This window comes from Trachypithecus francoisi, unplaced genomic scaffold (genome assembly GCF_009764315.1).
Source record: "Trachypithecus francoisi isolate TF-2019V2 unplaced genomic scaffold, Tfra_2.0 Lachesis_group18, whole genome shotgun sequence".
NCBI classification, from domain to species: domain Eukaryota; kingdom Metazoa; phylum Chordata; class Mammalia; order Primates; family Cercopithecidae; genus Trachypithecus; species Trachypithecus francoisi.
Genome location: NW_022681463.1, coordinates 19,190,618 through 19,218,017, shown reverse-complemented (window position 1 = coordinate 19,218,017; position 27,400 = coordinate 19,190,618). Strand labels below are relative to the sequence as shown.

At 38.8% G+C, this 27,400-nt stretch overlaps 3 protein-coding genes across 3 annotated transcripts in view; all 3 read left to right on the top strand.

The window, feature by feature from the left end:
• HS6ST3 (heparan sulfate 6-O-sulfotransferase 3) overlaps positions 1-27,400 on the top strand; it is a 771,133-nt gene that overhangs the window by 35,244 nt on the left and 708,489 nt on the right. The gene's annotated exons all lie outside the window — the stretch shown is intronic.
• Positions 15,328-15,942, top strand: LOC117063592 (ribose-phosphate pyrophosphokinase 2-like). Its single transcript, XM_033177410.1, has one exon. The coding sequence runs from the start codon at positions 15,407-15,409 to the stop codon at positions 15,692-15,694; it is 288 nt and encodes a 95-aa protein (XP_033033301.1). The 5' UTR covers positions 15,328-15,406; the 3' UTR covers positions 15,695-15,942.
• LOC117063591 (ribose-phosphate pyrophosphokinase 2-like) lies at positions 15,328-17,782 on the top strand. The gene has a single exon (XM_033177409.1). The coding sequence runs from the start codon at positions 15,749-15,751 to the stop codon at positions 16,361-16,363; it is 615 nt and encodes a 204-aa protein (XP_033033300.1). The 5' UTR covers positions 15,328-15,748; the 3' UTR covers positions 16,364-17,782.

Sequence of the window (27,400 nt, the reverse complement as noted above, 5' to 3'; positions counted from 1 at the left end):
ATTCTGTTTTTTGCAATCAAAGACAATGAAATGTTTGGCACTCTATTTCACACCTGTAAGGGACTGAATGTTTATGTCCCCACAAAATTCCTATGTTGAAGCCCTACCAAACAATGTGATAGTATTAGGAGATGAGGTCATGGGGGTGGAGCCTTATATGCTAATGTTGCCTACTATGCTAATTCCAGTGGATACTTGCCATTCTTCTGTCAGTGGTTCCCAACATTTTTGATACTAGGGATGGGTTTTGTTTTGTTTCCATGGACCAGGAGTGGTTGGAGGTGGGGGGATGGTTTTGGGATGAAACCGCCCCACCTCAAATCATCAGGCATTAGATTCTCATAATGAGCATGTCACCTTGATTTCTTGCATGTGCAGTTCACAATACGGTTTGTGTTCCTATGAGAATCTAATGCTGCTGCTGATCTGGCAGGAGGCAGCGCTCAGGTAGTATTGCTCGCTTGCCTGCCACTTACCTCCTGCTGTGCTGCCTGGTTCCTAACAGGCCATGGTCTGTGGCGTTGGGGTTGGGGACCCCTGCTCTATGTGATCAATTTCTGGTTGAAGCTGTCTGTTATCAGACTTTCTTGATTCTCCTTTTATCTCTCTCACTATCGCCTTTTTGGTCTTTCTAAAGTTCTCTTTTGTCCTACCAATGCCCTTTAAATGATGGTGGTTTTTAGATAAACGTCCTTAGTTCTATTCCTACTCTAGGTACTGTACTTGCAGGATCTCACACATTTTTGTCATTTCATCTGCCCCTTGTGTGCTCATTGGTTGCTTAGGAATCAGAGTGAAGTCATCTAGAGCTGTAACATTCTGGTTATTTGAACTGCTTAAATATTAGAATGTAGAGAAGTAGGAAGAGGTAACAGCTCACATATTCCCAGAGGTTTTGAAATAAGATCCCCAAACCCACTGCAACAGAATCACTTAAATATACATACCCAATCGTATCCCTGAATTTCTGAGTCAGTATGGTTGGGATGGGGCTTGGGAATCTGTATTGTCAAAGGCTTCGCGAATTGCTTCTGTTGCACACTTATCCAGTGCTTACTGTATGTTAAGTCCTGTGCTAAGTCAGAAAGCCAATATTTTGTCTTGGAAATTGAAAACCCTTATCTGTTTTCTCTAGTTAATGAGTAAGATTCCTGACTGCAGGATGACCTATAGGGGGGATCAAAACTTTCTTCTAAAAGCAGCTCTGAATGTGCTTATACCTAATAGAGTTGACCTAGTGTTTGGTTCTGTCCTGTGAGGCATAGCAGTGTGGTGGCCCAGAATATTTAGAAGGTAGGGATTTGCCGATTGTTTATCCCATGGATGTCCTCTCATGGACAGTTGCTGACATTGAGCTGTGCTATGTCAGGATGGGCCCAGCGTGGGTTGACTTTAAAGTGCGTTCCAAGGTAACTAAGTGGAAGAAGTTGCAAGCTGGGTGTCAGCTGAGGCTCTCCTCCTTAGTTGGCTCCTCAGGAAGGTGCTGAATGGTTTTGCCCCACTTTGGTGCAAAGCTCATCTCTCTTCAAGTTCCCGGGGCCTCCGTTTTCATTTGTTAGTTTACTGGAGATTATGGGGTTCATGCGGGAATTGCATTTGATATCTGCAGCCTCTCTGCATCTCCCAGTTCACCCCTTTCCTGGCTTCTCTGTCTTCTTCCTCTTCCCCCCCCATTCACATTCCCTCTCTTCTAAGAGCTAGACACCTTCCCCTCTTTGTTTGATGCAGAGAGCTTGATAATCACCATTTAAAAATGTGAATGTGCCTAGGAGATCTTTCCCTTCATCCCACGAGGTTAATCAAAGTAGTTTTTTTTTTCCCCTGTGTTTTTTTTTTTTTTTTCTTTTTTTGAGACGGAGTTTTGCTCTTGTTGTCCAGGCTGGAGTGCAATGGAGCGATCTCAGCTCACTGCAACCTCTGCCTCCTTGGTTCAAGTGATTCTCCTGCTTCAGCCTCCCAAGTAGCTGGGATTACAAGTGCTCACCACACCTGGCTAATTTTTTGTGTTTTTGGTAGAGACGGGGTTTCACCATGTTGGCCAGGCCCATTTCCCACTCCTAACTTTAGGTGATCCATCTGCTTCAGCCTCTCTCCCAAAGTGCTGGGATTACAGGTATGAGCCACCATGCCCAGCTCCCCTTAAGAGCAATTCTGGCAATAAAATTTTCTCTGTCTCATTTTCAAAAATGTCTCCATCAAAGCTGTTTCTTAAACATGAAAATGTTGGTGGTGATATAGGCAACAGTGTGAGTGGTTTATTCTGGCCACGGCTCTGCAGGAAGATCGTTTTGTACTTCTGAGGAAGGGTGCCATGGCAGGTAAACATGCATCCAGGTAACCTGATAATTGTATTAAGGCATAGGAATAAGTTACAGAGGGTGGAACCTGCAGCATAGTTTTGGTTTAGGTAATTTGGGATTGGAGTTTGATTTATTGAAACATCTTCTATTCTGGTTTTTATGGTTCTGGTACAATAAAGTCATTTCATGTCCCTGGGATCTCTGTCTGTTAGTTTGTATGAAACCAAGAATAAGTGGGAACCAAGAATCATAGTGAATTTGGAGCTTATCTTATCTTAAAAAATTAATCTGACTTATCTTGAGTAATAGTAACAGGCTTTTGTGTGATGATTTGAATTGTGTTTCTCCAGATTTATATATTGTCATCCTAATCCCCAGTACCTCAGAGTATGGCCTTATTTGAAGACAGAGTCTTTTCCAAGTTAAAATGAGGTTATTTTGGGCTGGACCTGAATCCGGTAATGACAGGTGACCTTACAAAAAGGGGAAATTTGAGGACAGACTCACACAGAGGGAGATGGGCCTGGAATAAATCATTCCCTCATACCCCTCAGAAGCACCAACTCTGTAGATTGCTTGATTTTGGACTTCTTACCTCCAGAACTGTGAGGTAATAACATATTTCTGTTGACGAAGCCACCTAGTTAGTACTTTGTCATGCCAGCCCTAGGAAACGAATTAGCAAACTAGTACAGTGTACCTCCTTCCTGGTGCAGAATTAGACTAAATAATCCAGCTCTGTATTTAGATAGGGGAAAATAATTGCAAAGAGTTTGAAAGATATTCCCATCAAAAATGAGAATATATACTTTGGGGAGAAGGATGCTAACTTTTTGGTATATATATTAATTTATCCTGGGGTTTTCAAACTTTACTTGGTAGGGAATCTTTTTTTGTTTTTTTAAAAGAGTGTTAAGGACACACTAGCAGAATGGCTTTACTTTGGTTGAAAGGGCATGTGTGTGGTGCTGGGAGGGCATTGGTGGCTGCCACCCTCCCCTGAGGTGTCCTGGAACCTTAACCCTTTAAGAGACAGTGGGAATATTGCTGGCAACTGTTCTGAGTTCACCTAGAAGGAACTGTGCCTTAAGGGTTAATTAGACTCTGCAGGGATCAGGATTTGTTACCATTAAAATGAGTAATATTATCCTATAGGCAAAAAGTGATTTCTGGAAAAGAGATTAATTACGTCTGTCATTTGAGATGGTTGACCAGATCCTGTCTGAGGAAGCTTTTAGGATCTAAAGACATGGGGTGAATACCATGGGGAAAAAATAACATACCTAACCAATCATTGTGAATTTGTCTTTCCTTAATTCCTTTTTCTTGAGGTAATGCCAGGAGCACCTCTATCCCCAAATCTGCATTCATTATTGGCCCTATTGGTTAAGCCTTGGGCTTTTCAGTCAGCTCTGTAGTATTGCATTAAAAACTGCTTATAAAAGGATTTACATTTAATGAATTTCTGTGCAGCTTTCTCTGAGCTCTTTATCCTATCCTACCTAGTCTGGAACTTCCTCCTTCAATTATTGCTGCATTCAGATTTCAACCTCTTCTTCTCTGATGGTTCATTCCTTGTAGTTATTAGAAATATCCAAGTCTTACCCATTTTGCCAAACCCTAAGATACCCTCTGCTGACCCTGCAGCCCTGCTCAGCTACCTGCATTTTCAACGCTATTCCCTCCCACTACCAAGCAGAGTATTTGAGGGCCAGGGAGTGTCAGGGACTGCGTGAGTGTCTGCCGTGGCAAGTGTACTGTTTCTGATCTTTCTAGGCTTTCCTCAGCTCACTGCCCTCAGCTTTCCATTAAAGCTGCCTTGAGATCCTTTGCCAGAAGCTCTAAGTCTTGGAAGGTCAAATCTTCACATCTGCTGCCTTTGTACTGAACTCAAAACGAGTCATTAACTGCATCTAAGAGAAGAATATATTTTACTTTACTAAAGAACCTCTTCTATTCATTGAATGCTTCCATTTATTCTTTAGAATGTTTTTGTTTATTAGTCTACTTAATGCTTAGGATATTTTTTCTTTTAAAAAAACTATCAAAAATCTTACTGGTTTAAGTTAAAACATCTTATTGAGGTTTACTTTTTAAAAAAAACTTTTAATTGTATGTATGGTGTACTCATGATGTTTTGAAATAGGTATATTGTGGAATGACTAAATAAATCTAATTAACGTTATGTATTACCATACATGGTTATCATTTATTTGTAGTGAGAATGCCTAAAATCTACTTTTCTAGCAATTTTCAAGTATATAATACCTTGTTATTAACTATAGTCACTAAGGTAAGTTTCTTGACCTTATTCCTCCCATCTAACTGAAATTTTGTATCCTTTGATCAGATCAACATCTCCCTAGTCTCTTCTCCCTCTCCTAACTCCTGCTAACCACCATTCTACTCTTTACTCCGAGTTCAATTTTTTTAGATTCCACATATAAATGAGATCATGTGGTACTTGTCTTTGTGTGCCTGGCTTATTTTATATAACATAGTGTCCTCTAGGTTCATCCATGTTTTTGCAAATGACAAGATTTGTTTCCATTTTTCAGACTGAATAGTATTCCAGTATACACACACACACACACACACACACACACATACACCACATTTTCTTTTTCCATTCATCTGTTCATCTGTTTATAGACACGTAGGTTAATTCTGTATCTTAGCTATTGTGAATAATTCCGCAATGAACATGAGAGTGCAGATATCTTTGCAATATATTGATTTCCTTTCTTTTGGATATAGACCCAGTAATGGGATTGTGAGATCATATGGTGGTTCTATTTTTTTTTTTTTGAGACGGAGTCTCACTGTGTCGCCCGGGCTGGAGTACGGTAGCCGGATCTCAGTTCACTGCAGCCTCCGCCTCCTGGGTTTACGCCGTTCTCCTGCCTCAGCCTCCCGAGTAGCTGGGACTACAGGCGCCCACCACCTCGTCCGCCTAGTTTTTTTGTATTTTTTAATAGAGACGGGGTTTCACCGTGTTAGCCAGGATGGTCTCAATCTCCTGACCTCGTGATCCGCCCGTCTCGGCCTCCCAAAGTGCTGGGATTACAGGCTTGAGCCACCGCGCCTGGCCAGTAGTTCTGTTTTTAATTTTTTCTGAAGTGGCTGAATGTTTGATTTTTCATTTTTTTTTAAGACAGGTCTTGCTCTGTCACCCAGGCTGGAGTGCAGTGGCACACAATCACAGCTCACTACAGTCTCGACCTTACAGGCCCAAGCAGTCTTTCAACTCAGCCTCTTGAGTGGCCGGGACCACAGGCGTATGCCACTACGCCTGTCTCATTTTTGAGTTTTTTTGTAGAGATGAGGTCCCACTATGCTGCTCAGGCTGGTCTCGAATTCCTGGCCTCAAGTGATCCTCCCATCTCAGCCTCCCAAAGTGCTGGGATTACAGGTATGAGCCATTGCACCCCCCAGCTAATGGCTGTTATTAATTTACACTCCCCATCAATAGTGTACAGGTGGCCCTTTTTCTCCACTTTCTCACTACCCCTTGTTATCTTTTGTCTTTTTGTTAATAGCCATTATAACAGGTATGAGGTAATGCCTCATTGTGGCTTTAATTTGCACTTCCCTGATGATTAGTTGTGTGGACCATTATTTTATATACATGTTGGCTACTTGTATTTTTTTGAGAAATATCTCTTCAGACGTGTTTATTTGCCCATTCTTTTTTTTTTTTTTTTTTTTTAAATCGGGTTGTTTTCTTGCTATTGCATCTTTTGAGTGCCTTTTATATTTTGGATATTAACTCATTATATCCATGGTTCACAAAATATTTTCTCCCATTCTGTGGATTGTCTCTTCACTTTATTATTTCCTTTGCTGTGTAGAAGCTTTTTAATTAATTAATTAATTATTATTATTTTTTGAGACGGAGTTTCTCTCTTTCGCCCAGGTTGGAGTGCAGTGACCTGATCTCGGCTCACTGCAACCTCTGCCTTCCCGTTTCAAGTGATTCTTCTGCCTCAGCCTCCTAGTAGCTGGGATTACAGGCATGTGCCACCATGCCTGGCTAATTTTTGTGTTTTTTTGCAGAGACGAGGTTTCACTATATTGGTCAGGCTGGTCTCGAACTCCTGGCCTTGTGATCTGCCTGCCTTGGCCTCCCAAAGTGCTGGAATTACAGGCGTGAGCCGCTGTGCCCAGCCTATTATCTTTTTTTTGAGACGGAGTCTCACTCTGTTGTCCAGGCAGGAGTGCAGTGGTGCAATCTCGGCTCACTGGAACCTCTGCCTTCTGCATTCAGACGATTCTCCTGCCATAGCCTCCTGAGTAGCTGGGACTACAGGTGTGCACCACTGTGACTGGCTGATTTTTGTGTTTTTAGTAGAGCTGGGGTTTCACAATTTTGGCCAGGCTGAACTTGAACTCCTGACCTCAGGTGATTCACCCACCTCAGACTTCCAAAGTGCTGGGATTACAGAGCCACTCTGGCCCTGTGCAGAAGCTTTTTAGTTTGGAGTAATCTCATTTGTCTATTTTTACTTTTGTTGCCTATGCTTTTGTGATCGTGGACCAAAAAAATCATTGTTCAGAGCAACTCTTGGAGCTTTTATGTTTTCTTTTAGCAGTTTTACAGTTTCATGTCTTACATTTAAGTCTTTAATCCATTTTGAGTTGATTAAATGGATTAAAACATTTAATCCATTTTGAGTTGATTTTTGTATGACATGAGGCAAAGGTCCAATTTCATTCTTCTGCATATAGATATCCTGTTTTCCCAGCATCATTTTATGAAGAGACTGTCCTTTCCCCATTGTTTATTTTTGGCATCTTTGTTGAAATCCAGTTGACTGTAAGCACATGGATTTATTTCTGAGCTCTCTGTTCTGTTCCATTGGTCTATGTGTCTGTTCTTATGCCAGCCCCTTGCTGTTTTTATTGCCATTTACTTTTGTTATTCTTTTATTTCTTTATCTTATGAATTTTTAAAAAGTTGAAACTTTTAAATATTTGTCTTATTATAGTTATACTCTTAAATGTGTCAGCTTATGCCTTTATGCATTTTAATGTCTTTTTCTAACACTTTTAATACTTTTTATAGTAATTTTTCACTTGTATTTTTTTTTACCCCCTCTTTTTTGGTGTCATGGTTTTACCTTTATCTTCTTTTCATTTTCCGTATTTAGTTATTTTTTATTTTGCTCTTTTTCTGATTTTTATTGTTTACCTATTTCTATTTTAACAGTGTCATAATTTTTTCTTTTTATTTCTAAGTTTTTGATATCTATTATATAGGCTTTACTCTTACTAGTTATTTGCATTGTAATATTCAAAACCCTTTCATGTTTATTTGTCTATTTCTTGTCTTCCTGATATATTCCATTTATTATTTCTTAAAATTACAGACACACAGGCATTTTGTTGGTGATGAAAATTGCAAGGACATTCTTGTCTCTGTAGTCTTGCATGTTTTTGTCCTGACCATCTCTCACAGTTTGCTCTTTTGGATTTGCAGAATCTCTCTCCATATCCCAAGTGTGAATTCCCCAGGTAAAATGAAATAATCATGGATAACCCTAGAATTGCATTATGACACATTTTTGATCCAAGAATGATAATGGTTTTCTTTATGGAAGGGGCATATTTGATATTAGAATTAGAGTTTTTCTTTTCTTGCATCCCATATTGGTCAATTGTGTATTAGACTCTGGACAGTCTCACACCCACTCTGTCTGACACAATCATTGGGACCTGCAGATTTCTCAACACTGTGCCACATTACTGAAAGAACAGGTTGGAGGGGAAGGCTGCCTGAGACCTGGCATTGCTGAAGAAAATTCTGAAAGACCATTCTGGAAGGAGGCTGTGTAGTGAGACCACAGCCATACTCCTGAAATCTGTTCTACCTCAGCTTGCTTTGCATGTTGCCTTTGACCTGCCACCCTTCTTAGCAGGTTTATGGGAGACTCCTGGCTGTATTGATCTTCTTCCTTCATTCCCACATTACAAGGGGCACATGGGTTGCAGTTATCACTGTGGACTTTCCTTTCTTTTTCAAAGAAAATACAAGCTTGGACTAATAAAAGTAGAACTCTACTGCTTTCCATTTTGGTAAGACCACACAGGGAATTGTAAGTCTGGTCTGGGACATATACTTTAAAAATAGAATGGTGAGGTAACTTAAAAATCATGCCATATGAGGAACAGTTGAAGGAATATTTAGTCTTATTATAAGAGGAGTTTAAAGAAAATGTGCTTGTTATTGGCAGTATCCCTAGGGCTGTCATGGAAGAGGAGTTTGCTAACTAGGGCAGAACTAGATGTAATGGGTGGAATTTACAGGAATCCAGGTTTGGCTGTGTTTATGGAGAAAAACAATTCAAATGGGAAAACCGTTAAACCGCACAGCCTCCTGCTTCAGAGTGGACCAAGATAGGCTAATACGGCCATTGTTAGGGAGGCATTGTGCCTATTAACTTCAGTAGGGATGGTGCCGGGTTCAAGAGCCAGAGACCCACAGCCAGTGAATTAGGCATAGGGTTTTATTGATGACTTACAGGGATGCTTCAGTGGTAGCAGGACAGAAGAACCGCCACCACTTATAAAAAGCATGGAGTTTATATAGCATTTTCACTTAGCACCTCCACCCCCACCAACAACCTACATCTGGCAACCTTCACGTAACCCAGAAGAAAGGGTTTCTCTCCCCCGTGCAGCCTGCAGTCCACTGGTGGGCTCAGATGTTTCTCATAGATAAGGAATGCCTCTCCTGGTTGGCCACAATTGGAGCTCCCAACACACATTCAGGTGCGTCTGCCATATAGGGTCATTCTGAGGGTGTGCTTAAGGTTAAGTTATCACTGTCAGGTGCATCTACAGTACACAGGTGTGTTTACCCTATAGGAGGTTAGAAGGTTCTGTGATTCTTTGAGCTTGTGTTCATTTTACCTCTGGCCTTAAATTGGATTTTTTTAAAACAAACATTTTATTCTGCATTGTATTACTTTATTCTTGCACTTCTATAAAACAATACTTGAGACTGGGTAATTTATAAAGAAAAGAGGTTTAATTGGCTCATTGGCTTTCACAGGCTGTACGAAAGCGTGGCAGCGTCTGCTTCTGGGGAGGCCTCAGGGGGCTTTTACTCTTTGTGGAAGGCAGAGCAGGAGCAGGAGTCTTACATGGTAGGAGCAGAACCAAGAGAGAGAAAGGGGAGGTGCTGCACGCTTTTAAACAACCAGGTCTTGTGAGAACTCTATCACTATACAGTACCAAGGATGGGGTGATGGTGCTAAACCCTTTATGAGAACACCCCCATGATCCAGTCCCCTCCCACCAGGCCCCACCTCCAACAGTGGGGATTACAGTTTGAGATTTGTTGGGGACAAAAATCCAAACTATATCATGTATATTTAAGGTATACAACATGATGTTATGAGACATATATATATATATGTAGTTAAATGGTTGCTATGGTGAAACAACATATACAAATGATTTAATTAGCCTATTTCAAAATAGGGTATTTCCTTTTGCAATGAGTTTCTTCATCTACTTTTATTTATTTTGATAGAGGAAATCCTTTCTCGTCAGCATCATCCTTGGTTATATGCCATCTAGGTGTTGATGGTTTTCCTCATATCTTGTAGACTTTGTGGAGTGAAAGGGTCATGCTAGACAAAAGGTCTGAGCATTGAATTGGAATCATTTTAGAGCTAAACCCTTAGCTTCCTAGAGACTTATTTTATCCTAGTTTTCTTTAATGAAATATAACTAATATATGATGAAATGCACAGTCTCAAATGTATAGCATGTTTTGGCAGTTGTATATACCTTGCAGCTACTTCCTGGATGTTCTTTCATGCCCCCTTTTAATTAATTTCTTCCTCCACCCCCACCCCCATTGAATAACCACTTTCTGACTTCTGTAACCATTGATGAGTTTTGCCTATCCTTAGGCTTCATATGCATGGAATCATACCACATGTACTAATTTGTGTCTGACTTTCTTCAGCCAGCATAATGTTTTAGAGGCTCATCATCTATGTTATTTCAGGTATCAATAGTTTATTTTTATCGCATTTCATGGTATGAATACATCATTTTTCCATTCTACGCTCTGGAGATTTTGTTTCTTGCTACCTAGAGAAACAATCCTGAACTTTTTTTTTGTTTTTGAGACAGAGTCTCACTCTGTCACCCAGGCTGGAGTGCAGTGGTGCCATCTTAGCTCGCTGCAACCTTTGCCTCCCAGGTTCAAGCAGTTCTTCTGCATCAGCCTCCCGAGTAGCTGGGACTACAGGCATAGGCCACCACGCCCAGCTAATTTTTGTATTTTTGGTAGAGACGGGGTTTCACCATGTTGGCCACACTGATCTTGAATTCCTGACCTGTGATCCACCCATGTTGGCCTCCCAAAGTACTGGGATTACAGGCCTGGCCTTTCTGCAGCTGTGGGCCACCATGTCAGCATTTGACCCTACAAGGCCCATCCCTGCTTCAGGGCTGCCCAGGGGAGCAGGAAAGGAAGTTGCAGGGACAATCCTGAACATTTTTAAAGAACTTTGAATTCTTCAGGCAAGCTTCCTTCTGATCTCATTACTTAATATTGTCATGTTTTTGCATCACTGTGCTTATTTTTATTGAAAGGAACAAGTAAGAAGATAATTGATGTGCAGTGTAAAATGCTGATAAGTAAGTGTCTAGCTCCTGGAAAGTCTTCAATGAATGTGCGAGCTTTAATGATAGCAATTAATAGTTTACCTGATTTTGCCCCCAAGACTTTTAGATCAGTAGGGTAAAGTGGAATGCTCTGGAAATCTGTGGAAGTTTAGTGAGGGTTTTAGTAAAATGAGTTTCAGCAAATTTAAAAGTAATTTACAAAATCTGTTATGAATTGCACAGGAATTGAAATGTCACTGCCTCAAATTTATGAATAGCTTTACATGTTCAAAGTTATATTCTTTTTGAAATAAAGTAGTGAATTTTATTTGTTACCACTTTATACTAGCTAAAGATTGAAACTAACCTACTATGCAATAATAAGAGAATTGAAAAAACTTCTTTTATCAGCTTTATTGAGGTATGGTTGATATATAATAACAAAGAATATTTACAGTTCATGAAATTTGATACATTTTCACATGTTTGTACCATAAAACCATCACCACAACCAAGATGATGAAGACATCCATCATTTCTAAAAGTTACCTGGTGTCCCTTTAAAATTTTTCTCTCCTGTCCTAACTTTCACCCAATCCCATCAACCACAGATCAGATTTCTGCCAATATGTATTAATTTGCATTTGTAGAGCGTGGTTAAGTGGATATTAAAATAAATTATGGCCTATCTATATTGTGTTAAAATTAAAATAATGCATTTGAAAAATAATTACATGGGAAGTACTTATGTGAGATACAATGTTATGTGGAAAAAATGATATAAAATTATTAATACAGACTGAGTTTAAATTGGCACACACAAAATGCCATTAACATATATAGAAAAAAATGAGGGAAACATATTAAAATATGGTTATTTCTGGGTATGCATGATTATAGGTGATTTATTTAATTTATACTATTTTATATTTTCTACATTTAGTAAAATCAGAATACATTATTTTATAATCAGAAAAATAGTAAAGCAAGCCTTGAATTAGGTGATCTAAGTATTCAGCAAACATTTTATAACGCATTTCCACTTGGCTGAGGAATTTTCACTTGAAGATTTGAATTGTAAGTAGTTAAGAATGTATTCTCTAAGTGAAAGGAAAAGTTGTGATAAAGAAGCACTGTTTTTTTCTGAAAGTGCTAGAATACTTTGGATATTAATATAAGTGTTCTGAGTAATCATATTAATAACTATGATATGTGAAATAATTCCTGCAGTAGCTGACTGCTTAGCCTCCTGGAACTGAACTGAACACATTATGTGAGCTCTCTTGGTAATGAAGGTTGCAAATCAAAGGAAAGAATACGTGAAAAAAGGATTAGAACAAAAAGAGCTAAAGCCATAACTCTACATCCCTGTTATAATGAATCCTATAATTTGATGAATGTAAGCGGGTAAAAAATGGCATTTAATGAATTAAGGATGAGCTGATCTTCCCTGTTGTCAGTTGGGAATGAAACCCTTTTCCTGAAATACTGTAAGATTCAGAAAGAAAAAAAAATCCATGTATAAAGTAATTTGTTATATATAAGGAAATTATACTTCTTATGAAATTATAATTCATGGTGAAGTATACATCATGAAGAGGTGAAGAGTAATTTTTCTTCATGAGTTTTGCATAGGACTACAGTATATGAAACATAAACAATGATTACAAAGTTTACATATCTATTTTTACTGACTTCAACAAAATAATATTTGCCTATCTCGTGTTAGCAGGCCTCTAGGAAAAATTTTTTTAAAAAGCAAAGAGTGGTATCTCTGTTCTCAAGACACATAAAGTTTAGTGGATTATTTGGGTGCAGTACTTGGGCCTAAAACCAAGTATCCACAGTCGACCCTTAAACAACATGGGTTTGAACTGCTTCGTTCTAATTATATGCAGATTGTTTTCAATAAATATATCAGAAAGTTTTTTTGAGATATGGGACAATTAGAAAAAACTCGCAGATGAATCATGTAGCCTAGAAATTTCAAAAAATTATGAAAAAGTTAGATAGGTGATGAATATATAAAATATGCATAGATACCAGTCTATTTTATTATACGCTACCATAAAATATACACAAATCTATTATAAAAAGTTGAAATATATCAAAACATATGCAAATAAACACATACCATATGTGGTGCCACAAATGTAAACAAACATAAAGATGCAGTATTAAATCATAACTGCATGAAATTAACTGTAGTATATATTACTGTAATAATTTTGTAACCACCTTCTTTGTTGTAATGAGCTCAAGTGTTGTGTATGCTTAAAACGCCATGTGACACTAATTCAGTTTACTAGAGAGCTGTTCATCTCTCCGGTAAGTTGCTTATTGCAGTAAAAAGGGATCTCTCTTGGTTCTGATATATTTTTCATAATATATAGTGCAACACTGTAAACCTTGACTAACACCATGGGACCCAAATGTAATGGCACTAGTGATGCTGGAAGTGGTCTCAAGAAGCAGAGAGGTGTCATGACATTACAAGAAAAAGTTTAATTGCTTGATATGTACCATTGACGGAGGTCTGCAGATATGGTTTCCTGCCATTTCAAGATAAACGAATTTTGCTTAAGGACCATTGTTAAAAAAAAAAAAGGGGGGGGAAATCTGTGAAGCCATTGTTGTAGTTATACCAGAAGGTGAGAAAACCTTGTACTTTTTACAAAATCCTTTTTATCTCATGCCAAAAATACAGCTTTTATGTGGTGCAGGATTACTATAAGAAAGGCATACCTATAGACTCTACTATGATTGAAGAAAAATTGAGATCACTACATAACAAAGAAAAAGGAAAGTGAAGGATCAAAGCTGGAGAATTTACTATCAGCAAAGGATGGTTTAATAATTTTAGAAAGAGATTTGTCTTAAAAAAATGTCAACATAACAGGAGAAGCAAGCTTTTCCTGACAGGTTCCCAGATGCCAGCAAGAAAATCAACAAGGAGAAAGGTTATCTGCCAGAACAGGTTTTGAATGAAGACAAAAGTATCCTATTCTGGACAAAAGAATGTCACAAAAGATATGTATTAGGAAGAGAAGGGATTTAAGACAGGAAAAGACAGGCTGACTCTACTGTTCTGTGCAAATGCAGTTGGGTTTATGATGAGGACTGAATTTATGAAGCTGCTAAGCTCGAAGCCTTGAAGGGAAAAGTTAACACCAGATGGCAGTCTTTTAGTTGTACAACAAGAATGCCTGGACAATAAGAACTTTATTTCAGGATTGGTTCCAAAGATGCTTTATTCCTAAAGTCAGAAAGTATCTTGCCAGTAAAAGACTTTTTTTTTTCTTTTAAGAAACAAGGTCTTGCTCTGTTACCCTGTTGCCCAGGCTGGAGTGCAGTGGCATGATCCTGGCTTACTGCATCCTCAAACTCCTGTGCTCAAGTGATCCTCCCACCTCAGCCTCCCAAGTAGCTGAGACTACAGGTGTGCGCCATCATGCCCAGCTAATTTTTGTAAGTTTTTGTAGTAGGTGGTCTTGAACTCCTGGCCTCAAGTGATCCACCTGCCTCAGCCTCTCAAAGTGTTGGGATTAAGATGTGAGCTACTATGCCTGGCCTAGTGACTGTCTTTCAAATTTCTTTTGATATTGGGTGGTACTCCTGGCTACCCAAAATGCATGAGTTCAACACTGAAGGTTCCAAAGTGGTTGACTTGCTCCCATACTCAGTGTCTCTAATTCAACCTTTAGATCGGGGGTCATAAGGGCCTTTAAGGCTCATTACGCACAGTACTGTATGGAAAGAATTGTCAACACGATGGAAGAGAACCCTGAGAGAGAGATCATCATGAGAGTCTAGAAAGGTGACATCTTTGAAAATGCCATCATTGTTATAGAATAAAGTTGTAAATGCCATCAAGCCTGAAATCACTAAATTCCTGCTGAAGAAAACTGTGTCCAGATATGCATGACTTTACCAGATTTATGACAGAGCCAATCCAGGAATCATGAAAGTGATTGTGGTCATGGCAAAAAAAAAAAAAAAAAAAGGTGGCTAGGGGGGTGAATGGTTTCAAGATAGGCGTCATGGAGAAATTCAAGAGCTAATCAAGGGTCAACTGTATTTTGAGCCTGAAGAAATGAATATTTTCAATACTTATTTTCATCCATTAGTATGTTAAAGGAAATGAAAGTGACAGCATCAATCAATACAGTCATCAATTTCCATTAAAATTAGAGTTGGGGTAATTAACAAAACAAAGCATTCTCTAAAAATATTTGAAGGTAATTATACATTTTTTTCTCACTTATTTTTAGTAGCATTTTCCTTTTGTATTTTTTGGATAGGTCATTCTCCCGGAAAACACTTTTCCCAAAGAACTAACAATTAATTATCTTGCATCTAAGATCCAGTATTAGTGAAGTTGAAATGAGACTGGAAGAAGCAGCAGCCTTCCGCGTCGCTGTCGCTGTTGCCTCCGCCACTTCCTCCGCCGTCGTGCGCCGTTCGGAGTCCCGCGCCCCACCATGCCCAACATCGTGCTGTTCAGCGGCAGCTCACATCAGGACCAGTCCCAGCGCGTGGCCGACCGCCTGGGCCTGGAGCTGGGCAAGGTGGTCACCAAGAAGTTCAGCAACCAGGAGACCAGCGTGGAGATTGGTGAAAGTGTGAGAGGGGAAGATGCCTACATCATCCAGAGCGGCTGCAGGGAAATTAACGACAACCTGATGGAGCTCCTCATCATGATCAATGCCTGCAAGATTGCATCATCATCCAGAGTGACTGCCGTGATCCCGTGTTTCCCATATGCCTGACAAGATAAAAAGGACAAGAGTCGTGCCCCAATTTCTGTAAAACTTGTGGCCAATATGCTGTCGGTGGCTGGGGCGGATCACATCGTCACCATGGACCTGTATGCCTCTCGGATACAGGGATTCTTTGATATTCCTGTGGATAATTTGTATGCGGAGCCCGCAGTCCTGCAGTGGATTAGGGAAAACTTTGCCGAATGGAAGAACTGTATCATTGTTTTACCTGACGCAGGGGGAGCCAAAAGGGTCACGTCGATCGCAGACGGGTTGAATGTGGAATTTGCTTTGATCCACAAAGAGAGGAAGAAGGTGAATGAAGTGGACCAGATGGTCCTGGTGGGCGACGTGAAGGACCACGTGGGCATCCTCGTGGATGACATGGCTGACACATGCAGCACCGTCTGCCATGCCGTGGACAAACTGCCGTCAGCTGGAGCCACCAAAGTGTATGCTGTCCTTACCCATGGGATCTTCTCTGGACCAGCTGTTTCCGGAGTAAATAATGCTGCCTTTGAGGCTGTTGTCATCACAAACACAATTCCGCAAGAGGACAAAATGAAACACTGCACCAAGATTCAGGTCACTGACATTGCCATGATCTTGGCTGAAGCAATCCGAAGGGCACACAGTGGGGAATCTGTGTCCTACCTGTTCAGCCATGCCCCGCTATAAATCCAGAATGGGAAGTGTCCAGCAAGCCTACTCTGACTTCTGACTTGTGTTTGTTTTCTGGATTTTTAGCTGTGGGTACTCAGCAATGATAGCATCACTGGCAAAAGCATCAGATCTTTGTATATGCTGAGATTTATTGTTTCCCCTTCTAAAGCTCAAGATCATTTCTTTCCAGTTTTTGGGGAAATGGTGGTGGTTATTTGGTCTTTAAGTGAACTGTCTTAAATGAGAAACGTTTTTGTCATTTTGACTTTTAACGGGTACATGTGATCTCTTCCTTTGTTCTTTCAGTACTTTGAGGCAACAACTTTCAAGTATATAATTTCATTGTGGAAGTCATAGTTTATATATTTCGAGGTTGCCAAAGATGACTTCAGATTAAAGCCTTCTGTGTAAATATATATGATAATGCCTATGGACATTTGGGTAAAACCCTGTATAGAATTAATTAGCCTTTTACTTTGGAGTGAACCTTGGAAAATTTATAATTATCATACCATGGATTTTGAATTTTTCTTTTTTTTTGATAACTCAGTTTCAGATAAACCATCTTGGTTATTGTGCTTCATTTGGACCAAATTTTATTTAGCTTAATATGGACACTGACACATTTTTGGGGGTATACATCAGACAGAGCAGTGTAGTTCTGGATCATTTTTAAAATTACCTCTTCTAAAACATAACTGTCACTTACCTGAAATGCTGCATCCTAAAATTTCAGAATTATATTGAGCAATTGCCAAGGCCTAAAGCCAATTGACTTAAAGGTAATCATTTCAGCTAACATTAAATTTAAAGTCTAAGAATGTATAGAGCTAGTTTTAAAATAATGATCTCAGATTTTTCAAAAGGATATAGGAACCTGCGTTGTCATTCTCTGAATTAAGAACTGATGTTTTTTGTCATTATTTAGCCCCACCATTGTATTTTAAAGTCCTTCAGAATACTTTTATGAACCAGTGAGACTGGCCTTAGCCACACACAATGGAAATTCAGACCTTGACTATTTGGTGTTTCCAGTTCACAAAGGTGATGAAGACTGTCTTGGAGCAACTTAATCCCAGAAGTTGTACATTTCTTGCTGCTCCTGGTGTGGAAACTTAAGTGAGACCACCAAATACATTGGCCCTGTCCAATTCTACTGAATGGGGGTGGACTTGGCATTTATCTGGCCAAAAACAGGAGCCAGAGAAATATGAATATACCAAAGTTGTTTAGCCTCCAACTTAAATTACATTAGTCAACTTATAGATATTCATATGATCGCTTTTCTTTTTAGATACTACATCAACTAGATTCCGGAATATATCATTTGCAGTGCTTGTATTGGTTTAAAATATAAAATTTTAAGATCCTCTACCATTGTACTAAAAAATTTCAATAAGATCATTCTGACTGCTTTAAAAAAAAAAAAAAAAAGACTGAAAAGAATCTGGTACTGAGTCAGTGACTCCTAAGGCAGATGTCTCAGCTCTCAACCAAAGTATAAATGGATGCTATTCTATTCAATACAGTATTAATATAATGTTCACAAGTACATGCATTTTACTTTGTATGATTGGAAGGGAATATATTGTCCTCTAATTTTCCTGTGGCAAAAAGATGTATGAACTGTGGCTATGGGTAGTTACGATACATGTGAACATCTCTTACCACAGTATTATTATAGAAGTTTAGAAATGTGGTAAACATATATGTCTTAACAATGGTGTAGCATGAAAGTATAATTAGTGCAATTAAATATTTTATCCTTCTTGTGTGCTTATAGCCTATTTTGCTTCATAAATCCTTCCACTTATTAAAGTGAACTCATTTTCAGGGATGTATTAGAAAATAAAAGTACGGTAATAATGATATTTCAGTAATGTCTTTAAAAGAGATATTTCAGAGTTAAAGTGCTGATGCTTTCTGAGAGCTTAATTGTATTTAAAAATAAATGAAATTCTGATGACTTACATCTTTTACCTCCCCCAAACTTTCCCCTAATGTAAATGCTATTTCATATAAAACTCATTAAGCAGAACTTGACATCTTTTAAAATCATTCACTATCATAACATAATGTAATTGGCAAATGTTTTTCACTTCATTTGAAGTGTCTCTGTGGATGAACACAGATCCTATTGATAGCAGCCATCTAATGCCTCACTATCATAGTAAAATGAAGCTAATATCACTATGAAATAAGATAATGTGCTCTGAAAATCCACAGAGCTCCCCAAAACTTTTTGACAGATCAAAACAAAACTTTGAGTAAAAATAGTGACACAGAAATGTCTCTTTACCATTTTGTATTTAGGCTGATTATCTGATATATATTCTTGAAACTACCTTGTCTGTTAAAAAATATATAAACATAATATACTAATATATAAATATAATTTTCTTAAGCAGACAAACATATAAATATATGTTTATATAAATATATAATATATATTTTAAGCAGACACGGTAGTTTCAAGAAGAACCTTAAGTATTTTTAAGTGGTTTATTGCAAATGATTATAATTGAATTTCTAAATTATTTAAAGTGAGGAGATGTCTAAAAATAATACTGTGATTTAAGTACTTTACCATTTACCAAAAAAAAAGACTGTCCTAATTAAAAATGAATTATTTTCCCTTTTTAGACACACTTTAAACAAACCATTTAGTTAAGTTCACTCCTGATGGTTTGGGAGCTGGTTACACAGTTTGTAGATAATTCAGGCCCTCTGTTTCTTCCCTTGCTCTGGCTACTGTCTACCTTCTGTTCCTATCAGAGCTTAGCAGCATCCTAATGGGGTTGGATGATAGAGGGGGGGCAATGGAAGAAGCAAGTTAGATGAGTGAATGTTTTTCATATTAACATTAGGAAAGTGTTTAGCCCAAAAGCTGTTAGTCAAAATCAGGCTTTCAATGTACTGTTGATTTTAATTTATAGTATGTGTGTTTCTCATTAACTTGGGGGAATCCTAAACTTAATTGAAAATAAAGGCAGCATGATATAGTGAAAAGCTTTGGCATCAGACACAGCGGGGTGCAAAATCTACCTCTGCTGTTGCTTAACCATATGGCTTTGGTCAGAGCTATTTCTTCATCAGTTCAAGGAGGATAAAATATCTGTTTGGCAGAGTTATGAGAATTAATCATTTATGTTAAAAATCTAGTATAGAACGTATTTGTAATTTTCACCTGAGTGTGTTTTATAATTTAGTAGAACATAGTTAATATCAGAGGCCAATTCTTTGATTATATTAAGATTACTAAGTATACTGTAAAAAAAGTTATTAGAAAAGTCAGCTTCCAAACTTTTGATGCGTAAATGTAATAACTCATTGCTAACATAATTCTATGAAGCTAGCTTCCCAGCACATAGAATAACACTCACCACTTTTATTCAATGCATAGGAGAATTCCATCAGAATTAGGAGATAAACCTTAATCCTGAGAGGGTTGAAAGTGGAAATGCTAGAGATCCAAGTTCTTTTTCAGGTTGTATTCACTATCAAATAGTCATGTATAAAAACACCTCATCTCATGTAGTTTATAGACTAGATGCAATCTTGAAATTGCTTATAAATAAAATTCTTTTAAAAAAGAATATTTAAATATATTAGAAAACCCTGATGTTCAAATAAATTAAGAGAAACTTCTGATAGATGCTCCCTAATACGTATTTGGATTTATTCAAGATACAGTTATCAATCATGATATACAGATGATGTCTCTTCTTCTCATTCCTGCCTGACCCTGTTTCCTAGGACTCTTATGTCAGCTTGAAAGAAAAGCAGTTTTATAAATGAATTCATACACAGGTATAATCACTTTGAGAATACATTTCTTGGAAAAATTATTTATTGAGTACTTTATGGTTTCTTTAAAATTATTTAAAGAAATTCAGAGAACACAGGGGTTAGTACATTTAATAAGGGAACAATTGTATTAGCTAGTGTTGAACTGTCAAATGGAGTTGAACCATGAATCATGCAGAAGGTGGTATTGACTTGGAGAATTCAGCTACAAAAGAAGATTGTTATACCATCTATCATCAGCAACACAGGAAAGTTTATTGTACTTTCCAGATAAGGAACTGAGATGCAGAAAGATGAATAAAAGTCAGCAAAGTGATTAAGTATGGTTGAAGGACCTTGTAAAAGTCAAACTTTTCTCAAATTTCTGTAATTCCACACATTTTAATTGAAAACAGAGCAAATATGTATTTTCATTCTTGATGGTGATCAGCAGAGCACATAATAAAGGATTAGCTTAATTAATCTTTGTAGTGAGTGTCATTCATAATAAATCCACTTTCATTAATACATTAAGGCTGTGTATCTTTCCTATTTTATCCTGTATTTTTCAGGTTGCCCCACATCACTCAAATCACAGCTAACTTGCCCTTTGACCAACTTAACTGTCTCTTACAGAGGTTCCCAGGTTTTAGTTGTCACAATAAGAAGTCATAATCAAATTGAAGAGTCACTAACCATCCTTCCACAGTAGGTCCTTCATTAAGTTGTTTTGTTCCATATTGTTTCATTATAACATTGTTGAGAAAAAATAAATTGATTCCTGGCTGGGGCCACTGTCTTCTGGGAGTTTGGACGTTTGCATGTTCCCCAACCCCTGGCTGCATGGGTTTTCTCCAAGCACTCTGGTTTCCCTCCACAGCTCAAAGGTGTGCCCACTGGGTGAATTGGCATGTCTGCACAGTCCCAATCTGAGTGAGTGTGAGTGTACACTGTGATGGGGTGAGATGGTGTCCTGTCCAGGGCTGGTTCCCACCTTGCACCCTGAGCTGCAGGGAGAGACTCTGGCCATCTGTCATCCTTAACTGGAATAAACAGTTTGGAAAATGAATGAATGAATGAATGAGTACAAATGATTGCAAAACAAAAATTTGTAACATATACCATAATCATACAAATGCATAACAATAAACAATGCGGTATGAAAGCACTCAGCAAGCCTATGATATGTGTTATTGCTTGTTTTTGAACTGTGTGGTGGTAGGAGGTGCTCCAGACAATTTTCAAGTTGCAAACATTTATTCACTATTTCATCACCACCACTGTGACTGTTGTCACTCACTGATGACCCAAAAATTGGATAATTATCTTCCTTGTCTGTGTTAATCTTTCCTAAATGTATGTATAGCTCACATTTATTTCAGTGTTTAATATTAGAAGTGTTTTGGTTCTTTATTTAGAAGTTTGGTGGTGTTTCTGTGACCATAAACATACCATAGCAACTTAACTCTTGTTTATACAGTAACTAGCCTATGGTAAAATTGGTTTTGTTACACATTGTTTTGCTTAAAGTCACAGTTTACAAGAACCTACTGATCATGTTGAGGACTTACTGTTAAGTGCATATTGGACAAAACTATATATTCAATGAGAGATTAAATATATCTCACAGTCAATTAATTCAATGGTGGGAGAGTATATCCTGAACATGGTCAGGCAGAAATACCTGTGAGTAGGGTCTGTGGAGAGAGACAAAAATAGAGACAGAGCAAACAGGGAGGTGAGATTGTGCTAGTATTTAGCTATTTCTGACTTTTGCCCTGTAAACTAGAGCTATTTCTTAAGTGAACACTTCAGTTAATTAAGAAAATGCTCTTAAAGATTGATGTTTACACAAAGACTATCAAAGAAGTGGAAACAACAACCTAAAGGTAATGAATTTCAGGAAAGTCGACTTTAGTGATTTAAATATAAGAAAATGACCTGTAAGTGGAAGGACCCATGAAAATTAGGTTATTTCTTAAAGCAACAATACTTATAAGGATGGCAAGAGGATGAAGAGAAAAGGATGAAACCCAGGTAGCTACACAGAGCTTCACATTGGAAATGTCCAAGAGTAAAGATTAGGAATGAGAGTAAGCATTAAACCAGAAATAAGGCATATCAATGATGGCAGGACAAGATAAAACCAGGAAACATATGGCGACTGCAAGGTGAAATATACTAAGGGACAATATATTCTTTATGTATGAGAGGAAAACAAGACTGAGAAAACACATCCTCCTTCTTAGATGCAAAGGAGAAGAGGATGGTTCAAAACAAAAAACAAAATTCAGTTGTCTTTAAAGAAAATTTTTGCCTTTGTAGTAAAATAATCTCTCATTTAGAAAATGGAATAGGAAACTGTGTGTTTGAAGGACAGGGAAACAAACTAGACTTGGCAGGGAATCGATCAAAGATCATTTAAATAAACAGATCTTGATAACTTTCACATTAGAATGCCAATTATTGATGATTCAGGCTCTCAGGTGCTAAAAATAACACCTTTTTGATGCAGTGGAAAGCGATTCTTGGTGATTTTTCGACTACTATGAACTGTTAGTGCCTGCTTCATTATGCTGTGTGTCAAAGGACACAACATGAACGTTTTTTTATTTTTTTATTTATTTTTTATTTATTTTTATTTTTATTTTTATTTTTTGAGACGGAGTCTTGCTCTATTGCCCGGGCTGGAGTGCAGTGACTGGATCTCAGCTCACTGCAAGCTCCGCCTCCCAGGTTTACGCCATTCTCCTGCCTCAGCCTCCCGAGTACCTGGGACTACAGGCGTCGGCCACCTCACCTGGCTAGTTTTTTGTATTTTTTGGTAGAGACGGGGTTTCACCGTGTTAGCCAGGATGGTCTCGATCTCCTGACCTTGTGATCTGTCCATCTCGGCCTCCCAAAGTGCTGGGATTACAGGCTTGAGCCACCGCGCCCGGCCCGAAGTTTATTTTTGATTATGAGAGTAGCTCATGATCATTTTTTTCATGCCTTCATTTTTATAGCATTTTTCATTTTTCTTTATGGCCACAATAGTGTGACCTCCCATTTTCCTGTTTTGGGAGAAAATGCTCACCTCATGTTAAAGTGGCATGCATTCACAATCAGAATTACAGATCTCCCTCAAGTGACAAAAGCCAAGTTGTTTGTCCCAAAGCTGCCAATGACCCAGGGCATCAGAGAAGAGTAAACCAAAAGATGAATTCATGATGCACCATCATCTTATTTTTAAAAAGTAAACATCGTATTTGGATCAATTAAATAAAATATAATGCATATTTTTAAAAAATTGACACAATCCTCCCCTATAATGGCAGTTTAAAAATGTTATGTCTATGACAGAAATATAAGGCACAACTTTCTATTTTGCAACCAAAGGATTTGAAGAACCTGGAAAACTTTCATGAAGAACTATAACAGTCATTCATTAGCAGCTGGATAATGCCTATATTTGGAATTTAATATATATTTTTTCTTAAGATATCTGAAAATGACTCAATTAATTCTATAGAGAATAAAATGTTATTTGAAGATAACTTGTTATCTGAAGACAACTAGCTTTACTAGCAGTGAAATTGCTAGTGGAGGTGTTATGGCTTCTTTGTTCTCCTAGGTTGGTGAGCGGGACGGAGGGTTACAGCTCTTTTATTCCTATCACCTGCAGCTCAGTGAACTAGAGGGTTACAGCTCTTTTGTTTCTGCCACCTGCAGCTTGGCAAACAGGAGTGTTAACAGCTCTTTTGTTCCCGCCTTCTGTCCACAGCTTGGTGAGTTCCAGGTTCTTGTCCCACAACAAGAGGAATAAGGTACGCGGACACTGGAGAGTGAGTGAGGCAGAGAAGAATTTTATTGAGCGACAGAAGGAAAGCTCTCGGTGGCAAGAGGGGACCCTGAAAGCTGGTAGCCCTCTGTGAGGCTGAGTCTGGGCTTTTTATGGGCTTAGAATAGGGGAGTGTGTGCTAATTGGTCCATGAGTGGTCTTGGAAAAAGCACCATTGGTTTGGTTAAGAGACATCATTCAGAGTGAACCAATCATTAGAGTGGGTAAGCCAGGGATAGAATTTCTTACTCTGGTCACGGACTCTGTCGGGAACTGGCAGCTTGGTTTTCATGCTTTGGACTTTCCTTGGTTTGAAGGTTAGGTTTCACCAGGGACCTGTCCCTGTCTGCGTAGGAATTTGTCTGTCTGCTTTCACTATCAGTAGAATATTGACAGAATATTTACAGTTTTAAAAAATAGTTAAACGGAGATAGATTTCCAGTGAAGGTCTACATTTTACCACAAAGCTTGAGAGGAAGATCTACACCTATTTTTAAAATGATTCTTAAATCATTTTTATGACAGTACATCAAGCAGTAATAGCATTGGAAATGAGACTGGATTCCTGTCCCAGTGAGTCCCCTGTGACTTTGAGCAGGATGCCCCAATTTTCTGGTTCTTGTGTTACTCTAGACTAGATGTCCATGAAGGACCCTCTTGGGCACTCTGATTCTATGCTGTATTTTGAATATGAAGAAAGTTTTTGATAAAGGACCTAAGTAAAATATCTAAATGTACTAAACTATATAAGTATATATAATTTATAACATATAATGTGAATAAACATATATGTCTATATTCTTAAGGGGAACTTGAGTGAGTAAATGTGGACAGCAAATCTATTACTATTTCCTTTTGGCATGTAGGTTGTTTGAAGACATTTCTAAGAAGATACTTCATAGACAGTGGATATGCTTACCAACAGGAAATTGATGGTGGGACATCCATGTGACATAATTCTAGCCAGTCCACTAAATAAAGACTACGTGGATACAGGCTGGGCACCGTGGCTCATGCCTGTAATCAGGGCACTTTGGGAGGCCAAGGCAGGTCGATCACCTGAGGTCAGGAGTTTGAGATCAGCCTGGCCAACATGGTGAAACCCCGTCCCTACTATAAATACAAAAATTAGCTGGGCGTGGTGACGTGCATGTGTAATCACAACTACTTGGGAAGCTGAGGCAGAAGAATCGTTTGAACCTGGGAGGCGGAGGTTGCAGTGAGCTGAGATCCCACCGCTACACTCCAGCCTGGGTGACAGAGTAAGGCTCCATCTCAAAAAAAAAAAAAAAAAAGAAAAAAAAAGAAAAAAAGAACTATCTGGATACAAAATAGTATAAACAATGCAAGTTCCATTAAAAAAAAATTACACCATGAAGTCTAGATGGATACACACAGTGTCAACAGTGGTTATCCTTTGGTGGAGAGATCATAGTTGACTGTTTTATAAATAGAAAAACATTGCTATAGTAATTTCTCAGTGCCGCTGTGACAAAGTGCCACACATTGGGTGGCTTAAAGTAACAGAAATTTATTGTCTCACAGTTCTAGTGGTCAGAAGTCCTAAACCAAGGTGTCCGCGGGGCCATGCGCCTCTGAAACGTGCGGGAAAGGATCCTTCCTTGCCTCTTCTAGCGTCTGGTGTTGGCCGGTAATCTTGGATGCTGCTTGGTGTTCAGCGGCAGCACCTCAGTCAGCCTCCACCATCCATGGTAGTCTTCCCTCTGCATGTCTGTGTCTCCACATGACACCCCTCTTCCCTGCATGTCTCTCTCTTCTTTTGAGGATACTTCTCATAGTGGACTAAGGGCCTGCCCTAATTCAGTATAACCTTGTTTTAACTAATTACATCTGCAAAACCACCTTATTTGCAAGTAAGGTTGCATTCCGAGATACTAGGGGTTAGGACTTCAACGTATCTTTTTTGGGTGGGGGGACACAGTTCACCCCATAGCAATATTCCAGGTTTATCCAATGATCTTTGTTGAAAATAATCAGTTCTTGAATACTTTTCTGTCTCTCAAGATATAAAGTTACATTGACTCTTCCTTTCCCCTGTATCCACGGAGTCCCACATTGTTGAGATTTTCTGGGATACAACATTTCTTAAATATCCCCTTTGCTATTATTGCCATTCCCTAGTTGAGACTGTTTCTAGCTGAGATTCTAAAGTGTATTTCCAATTGGCCCCTTTCCTCTTTTTTTCTTTTTTGAGACGGAGTCTTGCTTGTGGCCCAGGCTGGAGTGCAGTGGCGCGATCTCGGCTCACTGCAAGCTCCACCTCCCGGGTTTACGCCATTCTCCTGCCTCAGCCTCCGAGTAGCTGAGACTACCGACACCCGCCACTACACCCGGCCAATTTTTTGTATTTTTAGTAGAGATGGGATTTCACCGTGTTAGCCAGGCTGATCTCAATCGCCTGACCTTGTGATCTGCCTGCCTCAGCCTCCCAAAGTGCTGGGATTACAGGCGTGAGCCCCCGCGCCCGGCTCCTCTTTTTTTTAATAACTTCCTGTCAGCAGTCTGTTTTATGTGCTTCTATGTGATTTCCTATGCAATCCATTCTATTTCTGAGGTGCATTTCTAATCTTATTGTTCCCTTTCTCCAAAACCTCCAATGGCTTCTCTGAATGAAATTTCTAAAGCTTACTTCTTTGGCAGTCAAGGTCATCCGTGACTTGACTCTCCTTTTTATTCAGTCTTAGTTCTCACAATTCTCATACACAAATTCTGTGCTCTAATCTAGCCTGACTGCTTATGATTTTCCAAAGTTGCTGTACACTTTCCTATATCCTTAGTTTAATGCACGCTGTTCGCATTCATTGAAAGACCTTCCCCATTTCCCCTCCCTACCTATTAAACTAGTTACCACTCTTCAGTAGCACCTGAAATACCACCTCCTCCCAGAGCTTTTACCAGTTCCTTCCTTTGGATTCTCTCGCCTTTATTTGAACTCCCAGGTGCACACGTGAGCATATGGACACACACACCTACATCTCCGACCCCTAAATTGTAAAGCCCTTGAAGGCAGCTTCTGTGTCTTGTCCATCTTAACATTCCCCACAGTGGCCTAGGATGCTGCCTTGAATCTGTGAGCCCTCATTACAGGCGTTGAGTTGTTACTGATTAGAGCACACAAGAGAGTGATGTTGAGTTCAGAAGCGTGGGCTCAATCAACAGGTATCAGAGTGCAGATAACCAAATGCGAGAAATGACTTATTAAATCTGCGCAATGCTGGGGATATTTCCCGAGGAAAAAATTCTGCAGCTGCTGTAGGGAATGATACCTTGGCTTTCCTCTAGGGGTGTCTCTTCCCCCTCTGAGCCAGGGTTCTTTTATTTATCCTGCCCCATTTCATCACCGCTATTTGAAAGGTTAGGTTGTAGCTCCTCTGAAAATGGTTAGAAGATGTGGCCATTGGATCAATTTCCAGGATATATAGTTT

Bases quoted from the DNA above. Each gene is read 5' to 3' on its own strand.
- LOC117063592 (XM_033177410.1), top strand. From the start codon at position 15,407: ATGCCCAACATCGTGCTGTTCAGCGGCAGCTCACATCAGGACCAGTCC.
- LOC117063591 (XM_033177409.1), top strand. From the start codon at position 15,749: ATGCTGTCGGTGGCTGGGGCGGATCACATCGTCACCATGGACCTGTAT.